Source organism: Pelodiscus sinensis, chromosome 3 (genome assembly GCF_052426305.1).
Source record: "Pelodiscus sinensis isolate ZL-2025 chromosome 3, ASM5242630v1, whole genome shotgun sequence".
Classification (NCBI taxonomy): Eukaryota; Metazoa; Chordata; order Testudines; family Trionychidae; genus Pelodiscus; species Pelodiscus sinensis.
In genome coordinates this window covers 34,271,011-34,292,871 of record NC_143054.1, presented here as the reverse complement: position 1 = coordinate 34,292,871, position 21,861 = coordinate 34,271,011, and the positions used below count along the sequence as shown (strand labels likewise).

The 21,861-nt window shown below is 42.2% G+C and overlaps 1 protein-coding gene across 4 annotated transcripts in view; it reads right to left on the bottom strand.

Annotated features, from left to right (window-relative positions):
- Positions 1 to 21,861, bottom strand: part of EIPR1 (EARP complex and GARP complex interacting protein 1) — a 195,337-nt gene that overhangs the window by 163,910 nt on the left and 9,566 nt on the right. For 2 of the 4 annotated variants that reach the window (XM_006112048.5, XM_075923544.2), the window contains exons 2-3: positions 21,014 to 21,097; positions 10,679 to 10,811 (exon numbers count right to left, since the gene is read on the bottom strand). In XM_006112048.5, coding sequence (XP_006112110.2) covers positions 10,679 to 10,811; positions 21,014 to 21,097 — 217 coding nt within the window. Of the gene's footprint in view, positions 1 to 10,678; positions 10,812 to 20,556; positions 20,603 to 21,013; positions 21,098 to 21,861 lie in introns of all 4 variants that reach the window. The other 2 variants (XM_075923545.2, XM_075923546.2) reach the window with 2 other exon arrangements.

Genomic DNA, 21,861 nt, shown 5'->3' with positions numbered 1-21,861 from the left:
GGAGTGAAATCAGCTTGTTGATACTGGTGTAATGGGGCCTGTACACCATTCTGAGCCATTGCTGCACTGGCCTCATATGTAACCTGGCATGTGACACCATTGATGTGGCCACTGCAATGTGGCCTAGAAGCTGGTCTGCAGCACATCGACAAGCTGCTTGATTGTTTGGAATTGGAGGAGCAGAAGAGAGGCTGTTGCCTGGATGCAGTCGAGATAGGCCCCTAAAAACCTCTATGGTCTGAATCAGTTGGAGCTTGCATTTGGCTAGGTTGATTTGAAGTCCTAGAATCTGGAATAAGGATGTGGCCTTCAAAAAGACTGCTTCAAAAGCTTTCTGGCAGGTGGGCACTCTGATCAGGCAGTCGTTGAGGTAGGGGAATATAGCTGCACCCCATTTGAGAGGTGAGCTGCCACTACTGCGATGAGTTTTGAGCCTTGGGCCCATGGAAAGTTCGAAGGGCAGCACTGTGTATTAGAAATGTACTGTGCCCAGTGTGAACCTGAGGTATTTGCAATGTGCAGGATGCATGGGTATGTGAAGATAAGTGTCCTGGAGGTCTAGAGTCGATAGCCGGTCCCCTTCATTTAGGGTTGGTATTATGGTTAAATCACCATCTTGAAGCGCTCCCTTCGAATGTGGAGGTTGAGTTTCCTGTGATCGAGAATTGGTCTCCAACCTCAGATTGACTTGATTGAATTGATTTTTTTGTTGTGAGGAATAATGGGAGTAGCAGCCGCTGTTTGTGACTCTGAGGTACCAATTCAATGGCACCCAGGTGGAGCAGATGATTGATCTCGTGGAGTAGAACACTCTCGTGAGAGGAGTCCCTGAGAGGGACAGGGAAGGAGGATGGGTGGAAGGGAAGTTGGTAAAAGGGATGGAGAATCCAGCTCTTAAAACTTCTAGCACCCACTTGTCAGTCGTAAACGCTGACCATTGATTGAAGAAGGGTAGGAGACGGTGGCAGAAAAGTAGATAGGAATGCAGTTGTTCTGTATGAAGGGGTGGTATCAGACTCTCGACCTGACCTTCAAAATGTTTGCCAGAAGGTAGATGGCTGAGATGTGGCGGGCTGGTCAGCGATCTGTCTGAGTTTGGTTTGACATTGTCTCCTCCTGCTGTCAAAGTGCCTCTGAGTGTGATTGAAAGGAGAAGATTTGTATCTCCGGTTAAAGTATTTTTTTTTTTTGTTCTTTGCTGCAGGCACATGGATCCCAAGGGTTTTCAATACTGTTCTGGAATCCTTGAGTGAACGGAAGGATGCATTGGTTGTGTATGCGAACAACTTGGATCCCTGGAAGGGGAGATCATCTACTGTGCACCTCATAAGGAAAGCCTGACAGGTGGAGCCAGCAGACCCTTCTCACGACAATAACTGTGAGGCTGTGTAGGATGCATTGAGGGCGGCTTGCAGTACCATGCGGGAGATCAGCATTCCCTCATTTACATTGGCAGAAAACTGTTGTTTCTTATCGTCTGACAAGTTATCAATAAAAAGTGATAGTAGTTTGAAGATGTGGTGGGTGTATTTAGCCAACATGGCTGTATAATTCGATATATGTAGCTGAAGCGAGGCTCAGGAATAAACCTTCCTTCCCATAATATCTAACCTCTTCCACTCTGTGTCATACAGGGTAGTACATGTTGCGCTCTGTTTACCCCTTTGGTTGACAGCATCCTTCACTATAGAGATGGGGGAAGGATCAGAAAAAAGGAAGTCTGCACCCTGAGGTGCCACATAATATTTTCAGTCAGAACTCCTGCAGACCAATGGAATTGTGGCTGGCATCTGCCATATAATCTTGGCAGGGTCCACAAGTGCCAGGTCTCTGGTCAAGGCCAGTTTGGAGGTTAGTGTGGCGTGGTGTATGCAGGTCAGTTTGAGTTGGGTCTTGGGAAAGTTGACTAGGGAGATCTCAAGGACATCAGCTACTCATTTAAAGAGCTCTTGAAAATCGTGAAAGTCATCACCTACCGTATGGAGTAGGGGAATAAGGGTGTCGTCAGTAGAGAGAAAAGATATGTGGGCTGCAGGGTGAGAGGAGAATGATGATTCCTTGACAAAAGAAGCAATGTCCTCCTCCTCTTGGTAGAGCGACCTGTCAATGGATGGCAGGGATGATGCTCTGAAAACAGGGGCAGTCGGCATGAGTTGTTGACCTTGTACCTGATGTTGAACCCAATACGGTGCTCACAGGTCCCAATAAGGCCAGTTGGAGGGTAGAGGCATGGAGGGGGCAACCACTGTAGAGGTTGTTGCTGAGCCCCTGGCAGTGTCGGTGGTTGAGGGTGTTTCAGAGAAGAATACCTTGGGTACCAACCACCGAGTCATCTTCATCGTCACTCAACAAAGGCAGTGCCGAACATTCAGTAAGCGAGCATAGGAAGCTGCTGGACGTGGAGGTGCCGGTGCCAAATTGAGGTGTTTTCGGCACCCAGGATACCCTGAACTCTTCCTCCATGGTGAATGGTGCTGGCCCTGGTGTATGCGGTGCTGGAGTAAGATAGAATGGAGCTATGGCCACAGTCTGCGGTGCTGACAGTGCCGAGTGAGAGGATGTTGGTACCATGTTTGTAGCTCCTTGGTGCTGGAGGCAGCATAGGTGCCAACGGTACCGTGTATGGCTTCATGGTGCCGGTGGCGGCCAGCTTGATTTTTTTTCTCGGTGTCGACGTATGCACCGTCAGTGCTGATGGTGCCAATTTTGCCTTGGTCTTGCCTGAAGGCTTATGTAGGTCCTTGGACTTTTAGGAACTGTTGATACCTGACAGTCCCAGAGCCTCCCTGTCCAGAACCTTGGTAAGTGTTGGAGCAGGGGGCAGTTTAAGCGCTTGTTCCTGTTTTTTTGAGGGAGAGTTACCTTTGCTGTAGGAATGGAACCTCTTCCTATTCTGGTCAGAGGAAGAGTCCCTCATGGAGATGCTGGCCAATGTTGACTTTTCAGACATGGCCAGGGTTGACAGTTGGCGCAGTGGAGATGAGTGCTCTGGGTCTGACGCTGGTCTCACCATGTTCTCTAGCAAGAGAAGTTTCAATTGGAGCTCCCATGCCTTTTTTGTGTGAGCTGTAAGTTGTTTGCAGCGCTCACACTGTGCGGTAATGTGTGCGTAGCTGAAGCAGCACACACACTTGGCGTGACAGTCAAAGATGGGAATAGACAGCCTGTAGGAGAGGCAGCATTTGAAACCTGGGGAGCCAGGCATCCCAAGGATAATAGAACTGTTAGACAAAACACAATTCACATTCTAACAGAATTTTTTTTTCCTGAAAACCTTTTATAGAAAAAAGGAAAGAAATCTTAACTCTAACTGACTTACTACTAACAGAACTAACAAACTGTAACAGGAACACTATTAAACTTGTAAGCGAAAAGGAGAGTAACTTCAGTTCCAACCGACACCGATGACTGTAGAGAAGGAACTGAAAGGACGGTTGCCGTGCATGCATGGTAGCGGCACCACTCGTGCCGTCTGCCGCACATGCACAGCACACGAGAGGGCACTGCTACTGAAAATCAGTCTAGACACACAACAGTGCTGCAAGCCCTAAGGTGGAGCACCCACAGGGACACTCCTTGAAGAAGAACTTAGGTGCTTCTAAAAATGCTTCTAAGTGATAGGCAGTTTTTGAAAATTTTACCCATCATATAATAATGTAGTCAGAGGTAGATCTGATTATGAACTGCAGTATGTGTAGATGACAGTTGCAATTCAGCTGGAATGAGATACATGTTGCACTGAAAAAAGTACTCACGTGGTTTGATCTTAATAAACTTTCAACCCTTAAGCAAACTTAAAAATATATGTAAATTTCATAGCTAGGTGCTATCAAAATGTATTTTAGACTCAATACTTTTCATTATATTGATTATATTATTCTAAAATATTTTCAGGTAATAGATTTTACTTCTGTCCCTCTGGATTTTAGGATCCTCAAGAAAAACTGATATGTACATCATAAAGGGTACATCTAGACCAGTGGTCTCCAACCTTTTGGGGCTGTCGGGCACCCGGGGGCGGGGCCACTCATGCACCGGGCACCCAGGGGCAGGGCTTTGCATGCACCCGGGGGCTGGGCCACCCATACGCTGCGTGCCCACTGCCGGTACCACCCATGCGCTGCACTCCCGGGGCCAGCGTCGCTCCTGTGCCGCACGCCCAGGAGCTGTCATCACCCATGCTCTGTGTGAGGGGGAAATCTCGCTCCCCTGGGGTACAGAGCCCCCAGAAGGGTCCGAGGCCAGAGGTCAAATCAGTGAGGCAGGAGAGAAACCTAGAAGGAAAAACTTTATGATGCATGCATGCAGGCTGTCACTTCCAAGAGTGAAAGCAGCAGCAATGAGAGACAGATTCAGGTATCCTATATACAGAATGCTTAGACAGTTCAGTTGTTGATTGTTCTTCTTTAACATATCAAAGTCTCAGCAGAAGTACTCAGACTTCTGTTCACCCCAGGAGTGCTAGAAGTAAGTTTTTACAGTACACAAAGCCACATGAGAAGTTGAGTGGAGGAGTCTACAAGGCAAACTGTGACAAAGATAAGGGTTTACATGACAAATTGTGACAGACTAGGAGTATCCATGAACTTGAGATAGGAGGCATTGTAAGGGTCTTGATTAGAGTTAATTTGATTTCTCTCTGTTACAGGGAGAGAGGTCTGGAAAACTTTTAACCCTTACAGCAGTTTTCTTTCAGAGAGTTTTGATTTCTGCACAGTCCCCCCTTTGACACAATTGGAGTTGATTTTTTTCCATCACATGTGCGCCTGGGGCTGGCGCTGCTCTTGCGCTGTGTGCCATGGGGCAGGGACGCCCATACGCCGTGCGCCCGGGGCCGGCATAGCCCATGCACGGTGCGCCCAGGGGCGGGGCTGGCCCCGATCACTTGGCGGGCGCACAGAAATGGCCGGCGGGCGCCATGGCGCCTGCGGGCACCACATTGGGGACCACACATCTAAACTACAGGCTTTTGTCGACAGAGGCTTTGTCAACAGATACTGTCAACAAAGCTTCTGTCGACAAAGAGCGTCTAGACTACACCCAGTTCTGTCAACAAAGCAAGCCGCTTTGTTGACATTAGAGATTAGACGCAAAGGACTCTGTCAACAAAAGGTGTTATTCCTCATAAAATGAGGTTTACCATCGACAAAACTGCCGAGTTCTGTCGACGTTATGTCAACAGAACTTGGCAGTAGTGTAGATGCAGGTATAGTTTTGTCGACAAAAGTCTTTTGTCGACAAAACTCTGTAGTCTAGACACACCCGAAGACATAATAAAAATGTTAGATACGTCCTGTAATAACAACAGACTGTTGGAAATGAGGTTAGAAAAAAAGCCTGTGTGATGTTCCACCCTTGTCTTTCATAAAAAAATAGCCATCACATTACAATGAAGAGAAGTTACTGGAACTAAGATGGTGCTTTTGTTGTTATATTAAGGGTGTTTTTTTTCACGTTGCTAAACTATTCTTGGTGGGTCTAGGTTCACAGTACACTAAATAGCATGTTTTCCATTACCGTGTCCCCAAAATAATTCCCTCTATACTTGTGTATCATTTGGTCATGTTCAATTTGTTCTGCAAGCTGTTTTAATACAGGTTTTTACTTTCCTAAAAATATTAGCAATGATTGGGTGATCAGAGAGAGTGTGGGGCCCTTACTGGATGAGGGCGGTAACCTAGTGACAGATGATGTGGGAAAAGCTGAAGTGCTCAATGCTTTCTTTGCCTCTGTCTTCACGGACAAGGTCAGCTCCCAGACAAATGCACTAGGCAACGCAGTACGGGAAGAAGGTGGACAGCCTTTGGTGGGGAAAGAACAAGTTAGGAATTATTTAGAAAAGCTAAACATACACAAATCCATGAGCCAGGATTTACTGCATCCAAGGGTACTGAGGGAGCTGGCAAATGTCATTGAGGCACATTATCTTTGAAAACTCGTGGAGATCAGGAGAGATCCCAGACGATTGGTAAAAAGGCAAATGTAGTGCCCATCTTTAAAAAAGGGAAGAAGGACAATCCAGGGAACTACAGACAGTCATCCTTACCTCAGTCCCTGGAAAAAATAATGGAGGGGATCCTCAAGTAATCCATTCTGAAGCACTTAGAAGAGGGGAAAGTGATCAGGAATAGTCAACATGGATTCACGAAGGGCAAGTCGTGCCTGACCAATCTGATTACCTCTATGATGAGGTAACTGGCTTTGTGGATATGGGAAAGTCAGTGGATGTGATATACCTTGACTTTAGCAAAGCTTTTGATATGGTCTCCCACAATATTCTTGCCAGCAACTTAAGGGAATATGGATTGGATAAATGGACTGTAAGATGGATAGAAAGCTGGCTAGATTGTCGGGCCCAACGGGTAGTGATCAACGGCTCGATGTCAGGTTGGTGGTCAGTTTCTAGCGGAGTACCCCAAGGATCTGTTCTAGGACCGGTTTTGTTCAACATCTTTATTAATGACCTAGAAGAGGGGATGCATTGCACCCTCAGCAAGTTTGCAGATGACACTAAGCTAGGGGGAAGAGGTAGATACGCTGGAGGGCAGGGATATGGTCCAGAATGCCCTGGACAGATAAGAGGATTGGGCCAAAAGAAATTTGATGAGGTACAAGAAGGACAAGTGTAGAGTCCTGCACTTGGGACGGAAGAATCCCAAGCACTGTTACAGGCTGGGGACCGAATGGCTAAGTAGCATTTCTGCAGAAAAGGACATGAGGATTACAGTAGATGAGAAGCTGGATATGAGTCAACAGTGTGTCCTTGTAGCCAAGAAGGTGAATGGCATATTAGGGTGCATTAGGAGGAGCATTGCCAGCAGATCCAGAGAAGTGATTATTCCCCTTTATTCAGCTCTGGTGAGGCCACATCTGGAGTATTGTGTCCAGTTCTGGGGCCCCCATTACAGAAAGGATGTGGACGCACTGGAAAGGGTCCAGCAGAGGATGGCCAAAATGATTAGGGGGCTGGAGTGCATGACCTATGAGGAGAGACTGAGGGATTTGTGTTTGTTTAGTCTGCAGAAGAGAAGAGTGAGGGGGGATTTGATAGCAGTCTTCAACTTCCTGAAGGGATGGTCCAAAAAGGATCGAGAACGGCTGTTCACAGAAGTGACGGTTAACAGAACAAGGAGCAATGGTCTCAATATCCAACCTACATCTCTCCCACTGTAACTTAAGAAAAACCATTTCACTAGGAGTGTGGTGAAGCACTGGTATGGGTTACCCAGGGAGGTGGTGGAATCTCCATTTCTAGCAGTTTTTAAGTCTCAGCTTGACAAAGTCCTGGATGGGCTGATTTAGTTGGGATTGTTCCTGCCTTGAGAAGGGTGCTGGACTTGATTACCTCCTGAGGTCTCTTCCAGCTCTATGATTCTATGATTCAAAACTAGAAAATAAAATTCATCTAGACACACAATATGGTTGTGAGCGTAGTGAAAAGTTCAGTATAATTCACTAAACAGAATAAATCACCTTAAGAATCAAATAATGCTGCTGCACTATGTAAATACTACTGAATGCTAGCCCAATCAGCCAGGCACTGTTTACCATGAAGTGAACATGACTTATGCCAGCACAATGGTGGTATTTGTGCCTTATAAAAAAAAAAAAAAAAAAACCCTGCAATGTGCCAGAAAGTTAAACAAATAAGAGGGAAAATTAAAATGTAAAAAAGTTGGTATCATAAAAATCCTTACTATCACCTTTCAGTCCAGTTTTGATTGGGAAGCAATTGAAAATATAAAAAAAAAAAATCTTTTGACTTTTTAATTAAGGGTTCGCAGATTTTAATAACTCAGTAGCAGATGACAAGCCTGGACATGTGCTGAATTGTTTAAGAAACATCATCCTCCCCTTCTTTCATGAAAACAAATTCTCTCACACAGACACATACAGGCCCTTCGCAAAGGTGCTAATCTCAGTCAAAAACTGCAAACAGGATCACCATGAAGCTATTCTAAAGGGACGAACATGTACTGTTAACATTTGAGAACACTGCACTTAGCAGAAGAGACAGTCATGTTTTGTGGGATCCCTCAAGTCTGGTGAGTACTCCAAAATAGAGGAAGAGTTTCTCAAAAGCACACTCTGTGAGCATCCTAAAAAGGAAGACCAGAGCTTGCCAACAAAGCCTGCCATGTCTCCAAGACAGGACAGTAGTTTCCCATTATCAGCGTAACACAGAGATCCAGGCAGATGCGTATGGGCATCCCTCCTCCCCCGTCCATGGGCAGGCAAAGTGCCATCAACACAACAAACCTGAACCTCATTTGGCAAAGATCCAGGATACTGGTGAGGATAAGTACATTTAAAGGTGGGTTTTTGTTGCCAGCTTCACAGTTATCTTGTTCAAAAACAGGAGGCTAGATACCATATGGTTCTTTATAAGGTTTAGTTAGACCAAAGATTATATATTTTTAAAAGAGCCAACCTACAGCTTTAACATGATAAAAGCAGCACTGACACCTTCCATTAGTAGGGGTCCTGACTGCTGCTTTCACCAACAATATGCCCCTGTTGCAATCACATGTATTGCAAAGTATCTTTCAATGCTTTTACAGTGTCTTGCTTAATAAATGTGCTAGATGCCACATAGCAGTAAAAAAGCAGTGTGTTTTTCATCTTATAATTAATATATACTTTCTGCTTCCAAACATGGCTTCAATGGCACTTATGGAGGTGGTTTCCCTGAGGATTCAGAAGAGAAATTATTATTACTGCAGCTGTAGCCCTGGAAGGAAACGGCAGGAATAGTTGCTAGAAAGAGGCTCTAACTTTTTAAAAGCCTGCCAGAGTGGCTGATGAGAATCATTATCTTCTTACTCTTGTGGAAATATACAAGACTCTCTATAGAAAGGCACTGTTCTTAACCATTATATTAGTTCATGGCCTCCATAACCCAGGAGGTAGGACCAAAAATATCACAACACTATACAATACTGGAAGTCTGCATTTTCTTCTGTTGATATTATCACATTATGAATTGACCCACTTCTTCCATTTTAGATCTTGATCTCAGAATGGTATAACTTTCTGTACTGAGTGTGGGTTTTTCTCAGACAGTTCTTACCATACTTTGAACCAAAATTAAGCAGACATCCTGTGTGTTACAAACCATCTTGCAGTACCATAGCTATCCATGCTGTGTCAAAATATACAAGAAAAAGAAAGCATTGCCGAGCAATGAAGTCCATTAAATAGACTAGAGCTCTCTGATTTGATGTCATTATGGTATAACTATGTAACATTTAAAATAATTTATTAAATGCAAAAGATGAATGAATTGTACTGAAAATTGAAGAGAAAGGTATCAAACAACCTTCAAAAATATTTTCATGTTAAGCCAGGAAAACAAGAAGAAAAACAGAGAGACAGCTAAGCTCATAAAAATATTTTAGGAAACCAGAGTATTCAAGGTAATCTGGTAGAAACACAGGACAGACAAACTGAAGTTTGAGAATTTAGGATGAAAAGTAGTCACTCAAAATGATTCATCAAATTGGGTGAAAAACACAAACAGGCACGATTAGTACTCATCTCAAGAAAGCTAAAGAAAAATGGTATTAAAAAACTAGAGATTTTTTTTAAAAAGCAATATACATAAACATTACCAGGTCATTTTAGGTACTAGAAACTAGCTTCAAACTGTTTAAATAGTTATAGAAATTTAGGGCAGATTCCAGCTCTTTCAACCTTCTTCATGGATCACTGTCAGGGTGAGTAAATTATGCCCAATAAACCACACCTGTAAATTCTGTCTCCATCTTTCAATCCCATTCCCTCTTTAGAAAAGTCAAGATGTTTCTGCTATTGCACCTATCCTGCATAAAACAGTTTTGTTAGACCAAAAAAAAGATTATTTTTGACTATTTTTACTACAGGGTTACAATACCAACTGTAAATGAGCAAAGTTTTCTTGATTTCACAGATATAGGTACAAGTTTGAAGAATGAGAAGCAGCTAAAGTTCTGGAACTGTCTCGAGATTCAGGAAAATAAATGTTAAGTTATATTCAGTTCACACAGAGAAGGTTATCTTTAAGATAGTATGGGCTAGCATTTATTTTAACGAAGCTGAATATTTACTCAAACTAATACTGCAGGTCCCTTCGCTTGCCAGAGACAAACTTTCCACTAACCAATGGGAAAAGAATGATTTTTCAAGTCTCATAATATGTAGTCTTGATAATTATGTGGCCCAGCAGGTACACAGAGCATCTTCAGACAATAGCTGTGTATGCATGTTTAGGCAGGCCAAAGAATCTGAAGCTATTATCTGTGAGATATTTTAGGTAAAATATCTGTGTATGAGTATTATATATGTAATTTGTAACTACTATATACTATACTATGTTTCTGCAGTTTCTAGAAGAGATTAGTAATGCCAATAAACTGTTTTGAAATCTTTTACATTGCCTGTTTGAAAAACCAATAAACATGAACTTCAGAAGTACCAAAGCCTATACAAATATAGATATAAATTTAGTGAAGTAGAGTTGCCTTAATTAGGCAAACTTACATTTATTTTTTAATCTTGCTGCAATAATGTTTATTTAAGAAAGCCTTTTGAAAAGTGCATATAATAGAAGAGATCCCATTTTAAGCTATTCATGTATTGGCAGATGTGCAGCTCTTGTACATCCCAGAAATATTAAAACATAAGTTCAAAAGACACTTACTTTTATTGTAGCAGGTTGCGAGCACACCTTTATCTGCAGGACTGGCACTAATGTGCCAAATTTCACCCACTTGATGGATAAGAACATTTTTGTTTATAATGTTATTTTCATCATCAAAATCTATGATGTGAATCTACAAATACAATAAAAAGACAACATTAGGGCTCCATTCTTTTCCTATGCATCTTAATTATGTATGGTGACAGCAAAGAACCATCTAATGTGAATTTTATAACTGATACCTACTGTTGTTATACTAAGAACATAATTCTTTAATTTTATGCAGGATATTTTCTCTAAAAAAGTTATGTCCCTATCATGAAGAATCCCTTTTAATTTCCCTGGTGTTGCAACTACAAAATACAGCCTTTTCCATTGATTGTGAACAGAAAATGAGCTATTAGAGTTCTAAACTTGCAGTTTATCACTTTGCTAGCAATGAACAAAAATTAAACCCTTCAAATCCTCCATCTAAATATCTAAGATAATTTTGTATCCAGCTCAACAGAAATGAATCTCCTTTAAGTGGATAGAAAGGATTTTTAGTAGATGTAACAGGAAAACTGATACCCCACTAGAAGTTTTTCAGCACTATATCTTTAGCTACTGTATATACAAATGATACATGTGAAAATGTTACAATTTTTTTTTTTAATTGACAGGTAAAAAAATGTCAGCCTTTCAACTTATAACAACAGACAATTTAGCATCTTGCCAATTGTTTATAAGATTTAACAAGTGGTTTCAGGTATTATTTAGAATCCTCCTGCTTGTCAATTTTTTTCTTTTGTATTTATAAAACATTTTTGCCAATATTAGCTCTATTTCCTTAGCTACCATGTGGAAGATTCAGACAAAAAGCAAGGAAAACTGACAAAGATTGACCCTGAAAAACACTTAACATGCATGAGTAACTTCACCCATGTAAATTAGCCCTATCAGAGGTTCAACAATAGAACACCTGCATCAAGATTCCCTCGAAGCTGTATGGTAGCATTGCCCCGCAGCTGCTTAATGTGCCCTGGACAACCAGAGGCTCATAGCTGCCATGCACAGAGCTTACTGGCTGGGGGAAAGACATTTCTCCCTCAGCTGCGCAGAAGCTCTCTACTGAGGCTAGAGCAGGGAGTCTCTCCCAGCCTGTAGGGACATGTCCCTTCCCTACCAGCTGGGAGAGACTTGCTGCTCTGTCCTTAGCAGGGAGCTGCTGCTGTAGCTCAGGGAGAAGTGCTGCTCCCCCAGCCAGGCAGCTCTGTGCGTAGAGCCCTGAGCACCAGAGCAGGGCTCATTAAGCAGCTGTGGAGCCATGCTACCACGCAGCATAGAGCGAACCTTGACCTGCATGACAAAAAAAATATTAAAACTAAAGACATCCTATTCCCTATTATTAAGTATTAGGTCATTCTAAAAGCTTTTCCACACACAGTAATGTAGGCAATTGCTCTAAAGTGTTTAGTGTGTTTGATAAAACCAATCAGTCCCTTTTAGGATTTGTTTGTTTCATTTTGAAATACTGAGTGTTCCTTCCCTACTAGGAATCCAGCAAGGGCTATATAAATGGTTTCAAACTCCCAGCCTGCAGGCCATCTACAGCCAGGGCATATTTGCAATCTGACCTAGCAGTCTCTGCGGCCCAAAGGGGGGCATGTCAATACTCACTCCCAAGCCCCTCCCCTTCTTACTGCTGTCCCACCCTCTCTCCCACACTTCATCCCACTCCTGGGAAGGACTTGATGCAGGATCACTGTAGCACTCAGGCACTCCTGCAGCAGCCATGGGGAAGAGCATTTGGTGAGCGCACACTCCTCTGCACTGTGGCTCCTTTCACAGCAGGGAGTGCAGGAATCACTGTTGCCACCCCACACCAGGAACTCCTGATGATCCCCCAGGCCACGTCCCATGGGCAAGGGGATGCCATGGGAGATGGCAGGAAGAGGTGGAGCTTGGTGGATGGGAATGGACACATACCCCTGGGCTGCTGGGACTTCCAGACCAGACTAGGAATATACTCTAGCTGTGGATACTCTGCAGGCCATGAGTTGGAGACCCCCAAGATACATCCTCTAGTTTCATTCATCTCTAACTAGCATTCACCTTTTCTTTGCTCTTTTCTGTACTGTCATGAGCAATTACTTTCCTAAATTGGACTTTGATTCCCTATACCAGTGCCATTCTCCTAGTCTCTTACCAGACTCTAAGATAGGGTGGGAAATAATTGTTGATGGGGGGAGAGTACTCCAAGAATCTGGTAAGTGGTCAAGGGTCGCACTCTTCTATGCTATTAATGGAGGCAGTGTGGAGTCTGGGAGGGAGGTTGGGTACATAAGGGAGCTCAGGGTAGGGGCTTGGAATGCAGTAGGGGCTGCAGAGGCTGCGAGAGTGTTGTGTCCTGGAGCAGGGATGCAGGAGGAGTTGCTAGTGTTTAGGTTATGACCTAGGGCAGGAGGACGCTGCTCTGTGGCAGAGGATTGGGATGCAGGAGGGGATGCAAGGTCTGGGAGGGATAATGGGAGGAGAAGTGGGTGTACAGAGTATTTGGATTGTGACATGGGGGCAGGGATGTAGGAATAAGTGCAGAGGTTCAGGTTGTGACCCGAGGCAGGGAGTTGGAGAGCAGGAGGGGTACCAGGTGCAAACTCTGGCCCAGAGGCACTTACATTAGGTGGCTCCCTGCCAGTAGTACATCCGGACCCTCAAGCAGGCTATCTGTGGGGGCCATGTCCATCTCTGAGCAACAAACATCCCTTGAGGGGGGGGCTCCACGTGCTGCCTGTGCTACAAGTAGGGCCCAGGTGTCTTGCATTGGCTGGTTTCCGGCCAATGGGAGCTGCAAGGTTGTGCTGAAGGAAGGAGCAGTGCACAATACCTCCACCTAGGGCACACAGCATGTAGACACACACATGGCCCCAGAAGCCATCCCCTTTGAGGACATGCACAGCTGCGGGATGCACAGAGCCTGCTGAGGGATGGTGGCTGGACGGATCTGGCAGTTTGGTGGGCTAGATGAAGTCCACTCCTGCTCTAAGACATCTAAAATGCCCATCAGTTGCTCAAGATGTTCTCTCTATTTGGTCATCATTTATTGACCCAAATCCTGAATCCAACTATAAAGTGAGACATTATTCATCCTCTAAGCCAACACACATCCATTTTCCTGTCCAATTTAAATAACACTCCAACCTTTCAAAAAACAAACAAACAAACAAACAAACAAACAAACAAACAAACAAAAACCACACACTAAACCTGTCCCTTGTTTCACATTACCTTATCTCCTGCTTGAGCATGATCTACTGTGCCAGACACTACCTTGGCCTCTTCTACATCCTGTTACCACAATTGCACATTATAACTTGAGCTGCCTCATCTATAAAGGTATCTCTCTCACTTCATCTTTATATCTGACCTTCAGGACTTCTCTTTTTAGCTCGATAGACACTTGCTGTAAAATATTTTCTAAGATAAAATGCATACTTGTACTGGCTAAACTTACAATTCGAGCCATTTGCAGACAAACTGGAAGTAAAATACCATATTTGTGAATTTGGGATGTCAAGATAAAATGAAGGCAACAGCAATGTACACTGGAATTACAGTCTCTGGAAGAATTTCTTCCTTTTGTAAGTCTTTGGCCTAAAGTAATTCCATAGTTAGGACTCAAAGGCAAATCCTATTATTCCTGTGAAGTGCATCTTTTACAATTGCTTCTCAGTCTTGCATCCCTGAGACAGGATCCCTCGAGTTCATCATTTCAAGTCAGAGAAAGGTATATAGGCAGGATGTTTGGAATGTGAGAATCACTATACTACCCTGACTATGGAAAGATTCACACTAAAACTTTATGCCATTGCTGCAACATACAATACATCCATCCTGCCTGTTTGCATCTTTTCTTTACACTCAGCTTTTTCAAAAAAATGTGAAACCTTCTACTGAAATTATTAAGTAGACTCCTTGGCAGTGCAATTGGTTCCCTAAAGGTGAACTACAAATCAAAAATCCATTTACTTCAACAATGTGTATTATATGTCCCCCACTAACCAGGTTAAGTGGGTCATTCAGCACATAAACCAAGAGTACCTTTTACACTCATAAGAGGGCTCTCAAAGTCATATGGACAATTTCTACTATGCTGTGAAAATTCTGCTTCAGCTGATCTCACAGTTACCAGGTAACTCTGCAGGAGCAAAGAGTCAACTCATGTAAGTCAGGGATAAATCCTGGATTAAAACAAAATTTCACATTTGACAAAAGGTCTTTAGGTATAGGAAAAATAAGAAAAATCCTTCTTTGGTAGCTGTGACATGCATCCTGGAACAAGAGGAAATGCTACAGCAGAGTGCCAACTTGTTAGCCTGCTGTGAGAAAGGAGGAAGGAGCTTTAAAAATTGAAAAAAAAAATTTCCTCCATGGTTCCTCTGCTAATGTTCTTCTTAGCTTGGCTATTGTGAGCATTCAACATATATTTCTAAAGTTGATGAAATCTTGTTAAATCTTTTGTCATTCATATTTAGTGTTTTCTCTGAATACATTTGGACCTAATTTATTTAACACAATCCGATGCCACAATGACAAAATCTGACAAATAAGACATACCAACTCATGTCACCTTCTTAGATGGGCTTCAATTCCAAAATGCACTAACCAATATTGTCAAGGACAGACATCAAAAGTTATTGAGTGCAAAGATGAGTTAACAGATTAAATATAATCATATGTTATGTCATTTAGATATAGTGGTAGCAAGCACCTTAGGAAAGGGATAGCATGAGCAAGTGGTAAGTAATGGCTTTTGTGCATGGAGAAATTTCCCAGTACAGTACAGCGATCTACCTAGAAGCAGGTATGTTAAGCAAAGAAAGAAGAAAACAGTAGTTAAAGGGAAAAAGCCAAAGACCTTGCATCACCAGTATGGATGGGAATTAGACAAGAGTAACAAACAGAATGCATCAGTGAAGAGGACAGTGAGAAAATAAATTGGGATTTGTACTTATAATTGCCCCTTTCTGAAAGACTGTCTGAGGAAGAAAGCAAGCAGAGGACTTCCACTCCTCCTTCCTCTTTCCTGCTGCCCCATAAAAAGTTAAAGCACTGATTACTAGTTTTTAAAGGCATTGGTCCCTAGCCTCTGTACTGTATGTAGAGTTCAGTCTGGATTGCACACAAAGCTCCAATGTCTTAATGAGAATAATGATAAACCAAAACAATTATGAGTGGAAATTTAAATCAGTAGATTTAAATCAGTGACTTATATCAATTTACCTTGTACTTGTAACAAAAATGTGTGAGCTCAACTGATATAAGCCAAGTTTAACCTCATGTAGAAATATCCACACATCTTTTTATCATCACACCTTAAATTAAATCAGTAAACTTAAATTTTTTCTCTGTAGACAGGCCCTTTATGAACTAGTACTGAATGCCAGAGGCAGCATACTTTCTTTCCATCACAGAACTTCTAAGCCAGCATTTCTCATATGCAGCCACCATGGCCACATGCAGCCATCAAGGGTTTTTCTTGAAACTGCGGCCTCCTGGGCAGTGCGGATGTGGAGGAGAGGGGAGAGTGGAAGCAAAGTAGTAGTGCCTTCCCCAGCTTGGTGCTCCTCAATGCACTGCCTTGATGTTGGTTGCTGGGGTCTCCAAAAGGGGTTTGGCCCTGCCCCCAATCTGGAAGTACCTGGGGCACAATGCTGGAAAAGTAGGCAGTCTGTGAGGGCCCCGCCTTCCTGGGGTGGGAGGACTCGAGCTTTGGGCTTCAAGCTCTATCCCTGGGTCCTGCTCACATGGCTTTGGGCCCTGGCTGAAGAGGTTTGGGCTCTGACACTAGGCCCCATCCCCTGGCCATGGGGCTTGGGGCTGTCTCTCTTGACTCCCCCCCCCCCCCCATTCCCTCTCTCCACACACACCCCTACCTCTCTCCGCTGGTCCCTGTTGCCTCCCCCAAACCTCCATCTATCCCCCTGTAACTTCCGGCCCCCATTGCTTCCCTGCCCACCTCCCCATCCAGGGTTTAATTTGTTCCCAGACTAAGTAACTCTGTTATGAAAAGTGACACTTATGTTTGTTAATATCACTTTTCATAGTACACTTAGTAGCTAGCGGGAGACAGTGAAAAATATTAAACATACAAATATCACCTTTCACAGCAACAGACTTATAGCTAGCAATTAATAAATTACAATAATTTGGACATGTTTGTGTGCATATTTATTTGCTTTTCCTAAAGTTAGTTAAGTATTTCAGGAAAAATTGTCAGAATCACTAACAGTTGGTGGTCACACTCAGAGGCAGCCAAAAAAATTGTTGGGATAAATCCTGTCCTAAGCTATTCTCAGAAAGGAAGATAATGGGATAAATGTAAATGAGTAATGCCTAATTAAAAAGCTATCAAATGTGATGTTATCACATCAAATTTTAAGTGCAATAATGAAGTTGTGGTTTAGTAACCCATAAGATAGCTTAGTCTAAAATAGCAAAATTTAAATTTAGTTCAGTTAAGCACAACATGCCACATTTTCAATGTGCTGTGAAGGGAGCAATACATACAGCTCCCTAGACATGGCAAAGACAATAGCTTAGTAGGGATCACCACCACACATACACCAGGAACTATCAAGACACAAGCACTGTTCCTCCCCCAGCTCTGTAGGATGAAAGCATGGGACTTTTCAAAGTGGAACCAACCTCAGGAGCCAACAATTCCCTCCCCACAGTAGCCCATATGACAGCATATACTGGCAGCCCTGGATTCCAGCTAGGTCATCAGACTATTTACAAAGTTGCATTCTGCACTCTTCCCTAACTGGTTGTTAGGTCCCCTTTCTTTACAGTTCCTGTGCTGCAAGACTGGTTCTCCCTGCCATCCATGCTCATTCCAGCTTTTCCTCTGTCCTTCTGCACATCCTCCTCAATGTTGATCTGAGATACAGCAATAAAAAAAGTTTTGTTCCTTCATTTTTTAAAAACTTATTTTTCTGTAAGTCTTCTTCCGCTGCCAACTGTAACCTATACAGATGTATAACACCGCATCTACATCTTTACACGTTGAACAGCTTCTCTTTTTTTATTTATACACCATGGCTACGTCTACACTGGCATGATTTTCCGGAAATGCTTTTCACGGAAATGTTTTCTGTTAAAAGCATTTCCGGAAAAGCGCGTCTAGATTGGCAGGACGCTTTTCCGGAAAAGCACTTTTTGCGGAAAAGCGTCCGTGGCCAATCTAGACGCGCTTTTCCGCAAAAAAGCCCCGATCATCATTTTCACGGTTGGGGCTTTTTTGCGGAAAACACTACTGTGCTGTCTACACTGGCCTTTTTCCGGAACAGTTTTCCAGAAAAAGACTTTTGCCCGAACGGGAGCAGCATAGTTTTTCCAGAAAAGCACTGATGATTTTACATTAGATCATCAGTGCTTTTCCGGAAATTCAAGCGGTCAGTGTAGACAGCTGGCAAGTTTTTCCGGAAAAGCGGCTGATTTTCTGGAATAACTTGCCAGTGTAGATAGCCAACATGGTTTCCAAAAACTCTGATTTAGATAGTGGAAGAGCAGAAGTTAGCAATAGAAAGCTATCTGTTCTCTCCTGCATGCTAGGTTGTATTTAACAGGACAAAAACAAAATAATCTAAATTTTGAAAATAATACTCTAGGAACTTTGCTCCCTTCCCTATAGTTTATATCATGTCTCCTCATATTCCTGCTCTTGATATGTTTTTATTTTTCATCATGCTCTTTCTCAATTGGAAGGTATAAACTCTACAGGGCACAAGTCTGGTCTAAATACTAGAAAACCAGTTACAGTAATATGACTATACAAACGAACAAAGTAAAATGGTTGTGTTTGCTATGCCATTATGGATGCTGTGTTCAGTGGCCAAATTGGGGGAAAAGGTGGTGACACTGTTGCTATCATATGACCCAAAATGAGACACTGCTCACTTTGAATTTCACAGCTTTTCAAAATATGGTTGTGCATGATCTCTGAGCTCAGCTCTCCACAGACAGGGCTCATCTTGATCCAAGCACTCTGCTACGCTTCTTGGGGTTAGCTCCTTTTCGACTGAGGGGGGGAGGGAACATCTCTCAAATTCAACATCTACTGGTACCACCAAAATGAGATTTTCAGAGTAAGAATGTAAACAACCAGTTGACTATCTGATAAGCAATAACTTATTGGATAGTCGAGGGACTAGTCACTTTCTTCCCCCCTTGCTGCTATCAGAAGCAGCAAGGGGGGGAAGGAGGAGCCGGTGATGGGGGGGAGCCATCTTAAAAGCCAGCACCCCCAAGCACTGTCTCCGTGGGGGTGATGGGAGGCAGGGGGATAGCGAGGATCAGACCTAGGCTCACACCCAGTCGCAGATGCACCTCTGCTTTTTAAACGGCTGGTGCACAGCTGGGGGGGATCCTGCATGAGCTGGGAATCAGCTGTCCCAGCTCGCACTGGGTTCCTCCTGTTGCGCTTTAGCCTTTTAAATGGATTAAAAGGCTCTTAATCCAATTAAAAGGCAGAGCCATGGCAGGGCTCCCTGCTTATCAACTAATTGACTAGTCAATTAAACTAAATGTAACATCCCTAATTCCGAGCAAGTCGTACACATCCATGATTCTCTCTCCATTCTCACATGAAGAATGGAATACTTGATGTTGACTTTAAGTTACTACAGGTTGAACCTCTCTAGTTCAGAACTCTCTGGTCCAGAAACATCCATTGTCTGGAATTATTTTAGTCAGTCAGATATTCACTTTTCATAGGGGTGGCCAAGTTTCCCACAGTCCCATAAAGTTTGTTTACAGCCACCAGTCCTGACTCTCAGTGTTCTGTGCTGTTATTTTACTTAAATTTACTCCTAAATGTCCTCTAACAGCCCAGTAAGGAGTGGAAGTGTTGGTAATACTGCCAGACAATATTGACCTCCTGTCGTCCAGAAAACTGTCTGGTTCGGAACTTGTCAAGTACTGAGGGTGCCGGATTAGAGAGGTTCAACCTGTACTGGCATCTTCACTTAGATGAACAGACAATTCCCACCTCTCAGAATTAGTGTTCCAAAGGATCTCTCCTCTCTCTACACATCTTTATATCATTTAGACCCTTCACATTAGAGGTTTTCTTCACAACCATACTAGCTAGAGATTGACTTTAAAAAAATGAAAGCTGAGATTCTGGAGACTTTTGAGAGAAGAGTCAGCACACTGTGGCACCATGTACCTCCTGAATCCAAGCTCTGGTTGTGTGCTAAAGGTATTAGTGAATAACTACTATTACTGAACTATTCTAATGTGAAAAATCAGTGACTGTACAAACACTAGGGCTATGTCTACACTGGCCATTCTTGTGCAAGAACATATGTAAATGAGGCACGGCGATGAATATCGCATGCCTCATTTGCATACTTAATGAGCCACCATTTTGCACAAGGGGCTATTGCATAAGAAGGAGCAGTCTATGCTGCTCCTTCTTGTGCAAAAACCCCCTCTTGTGCAAGAGCCTGAAAATAAGCAGACTGCTCCTTCTTCCACAAAAGCCTCTTGCACAAAAATGGTGGTTCATTTGCATATGTTCTTGTGCAAGACTAACCAGTGTAGATGTAGCCTATGTGTTTCATAGACTACTTTAGGGCTCAAGCCTGTCCCTCCATATTAAAGCTTGTCCCAAAGTTAATCTTATAAAAAGGCAGCTATTTTACTTTTACAAGGAAAGATTGAACCACACAGGCAGCAGTATTTAGGCTGTATATCGGTGTTGCCCTTACTCCCTGAAGAAACAAAGTGATGGACATTTTATGGATATTCGTATGCTCAAAATGAAATTATGCTAACAGGAATAGAATATAAACTAATTGAAACCTAAAGGACTAGATCATGCCAATACTTACACATCTTTAAGGAGTTTCACTGAAGGAAAATCATCAGGCAGACTAGCTACAATTTCAAAATGGAAAGATGGATTTTATTTTAATTGGGTTACCAGTTTTGTAATTTAAAAATGATTCTACAAAATCAAAAAAGTAACTAACAGAATTGGTCAAATAATATTTACTAACAACTAATTTGATAAACTTTGCAATTTATCTCAAATTATTTGATAAATTTCTAAAATTAATTATTCACCAGTCTTAGAATATGGAGGTAACTATGAAAAAAATATCAACCTTTTCTTAACGACACCTCATTCACCCACTTTTCAAAATTTCTATGCTTTGGTCACATAACACATCTTTAAAAAATAAAGCATCTAATACTTACGCTTGGCAGGAAATTAATTAATATACTTGCAAAAGAGTTCAAGAATATTCCTGCTACTTAACACATATTATTTTGACAAAAATTTACCTGATTGTCATATTTAAGAGACTGTGTCCCAACCAAAAATCGAATTGCATCCGTTTCTGCTGTCTGAGGTGTTAAAGCTCGTGCCTAGCAAAAAAAAAAAAACAAAAAAAAAAAACACAAATATTGTATAGAAACACAATACATTAAGAATTTGTGAAAATCTTGGAACATAAAAAAATCATTTAATTTCCTTAAGCACCAAACTTTCACGCTGTATTTTTCAGCTGAATTGTATCTGTATTTAGACTATTTAACTAAATATTTAGTGTAGGGATTGCTTTTCACATCTGTAAAGAATCTTCTAGGGCTGTCAAAAGTGATTAAATTAAAATAATCACAATTAACTGTGTGATTAAAAACATTAATAATGATTAATCATGCTGTTAAGCAATAGAATACAATTTTATTCAAATATTCTGGAAGTTTTCTACATTTTTAAAAAATACTGATTTCAATTCAACACAGAATACGAAGTGTACATTGTTCACTTACAAATATTTGTACAGTAAAAATTGTATTTTTAAATTCACCTAATATAATTACTATAGTGTAGTCTCTTTATCATGGAGTTGAATTTACAATACGTAAAATTATGTACCAAAAAGGTAAATCGTTAGACCCTATAAGTCCACTCAGTTCTACTTCTTATTCAGCCAAACATTTCAACAAACAAGTTTGTTTACATTTGCAAATAATACTGCCCTCTTCTTGTTTACCTGTCACCTGAAAGAAAGGGCATTCATATGGCAATGTTTTAAGCCTACGTCAAAGATATTTATGTGCCAGATGCTTCTCCCTGCACTGAGTCTATACAAAGCTAGTGTTACTAGTCTTTATGTTCAGTGACA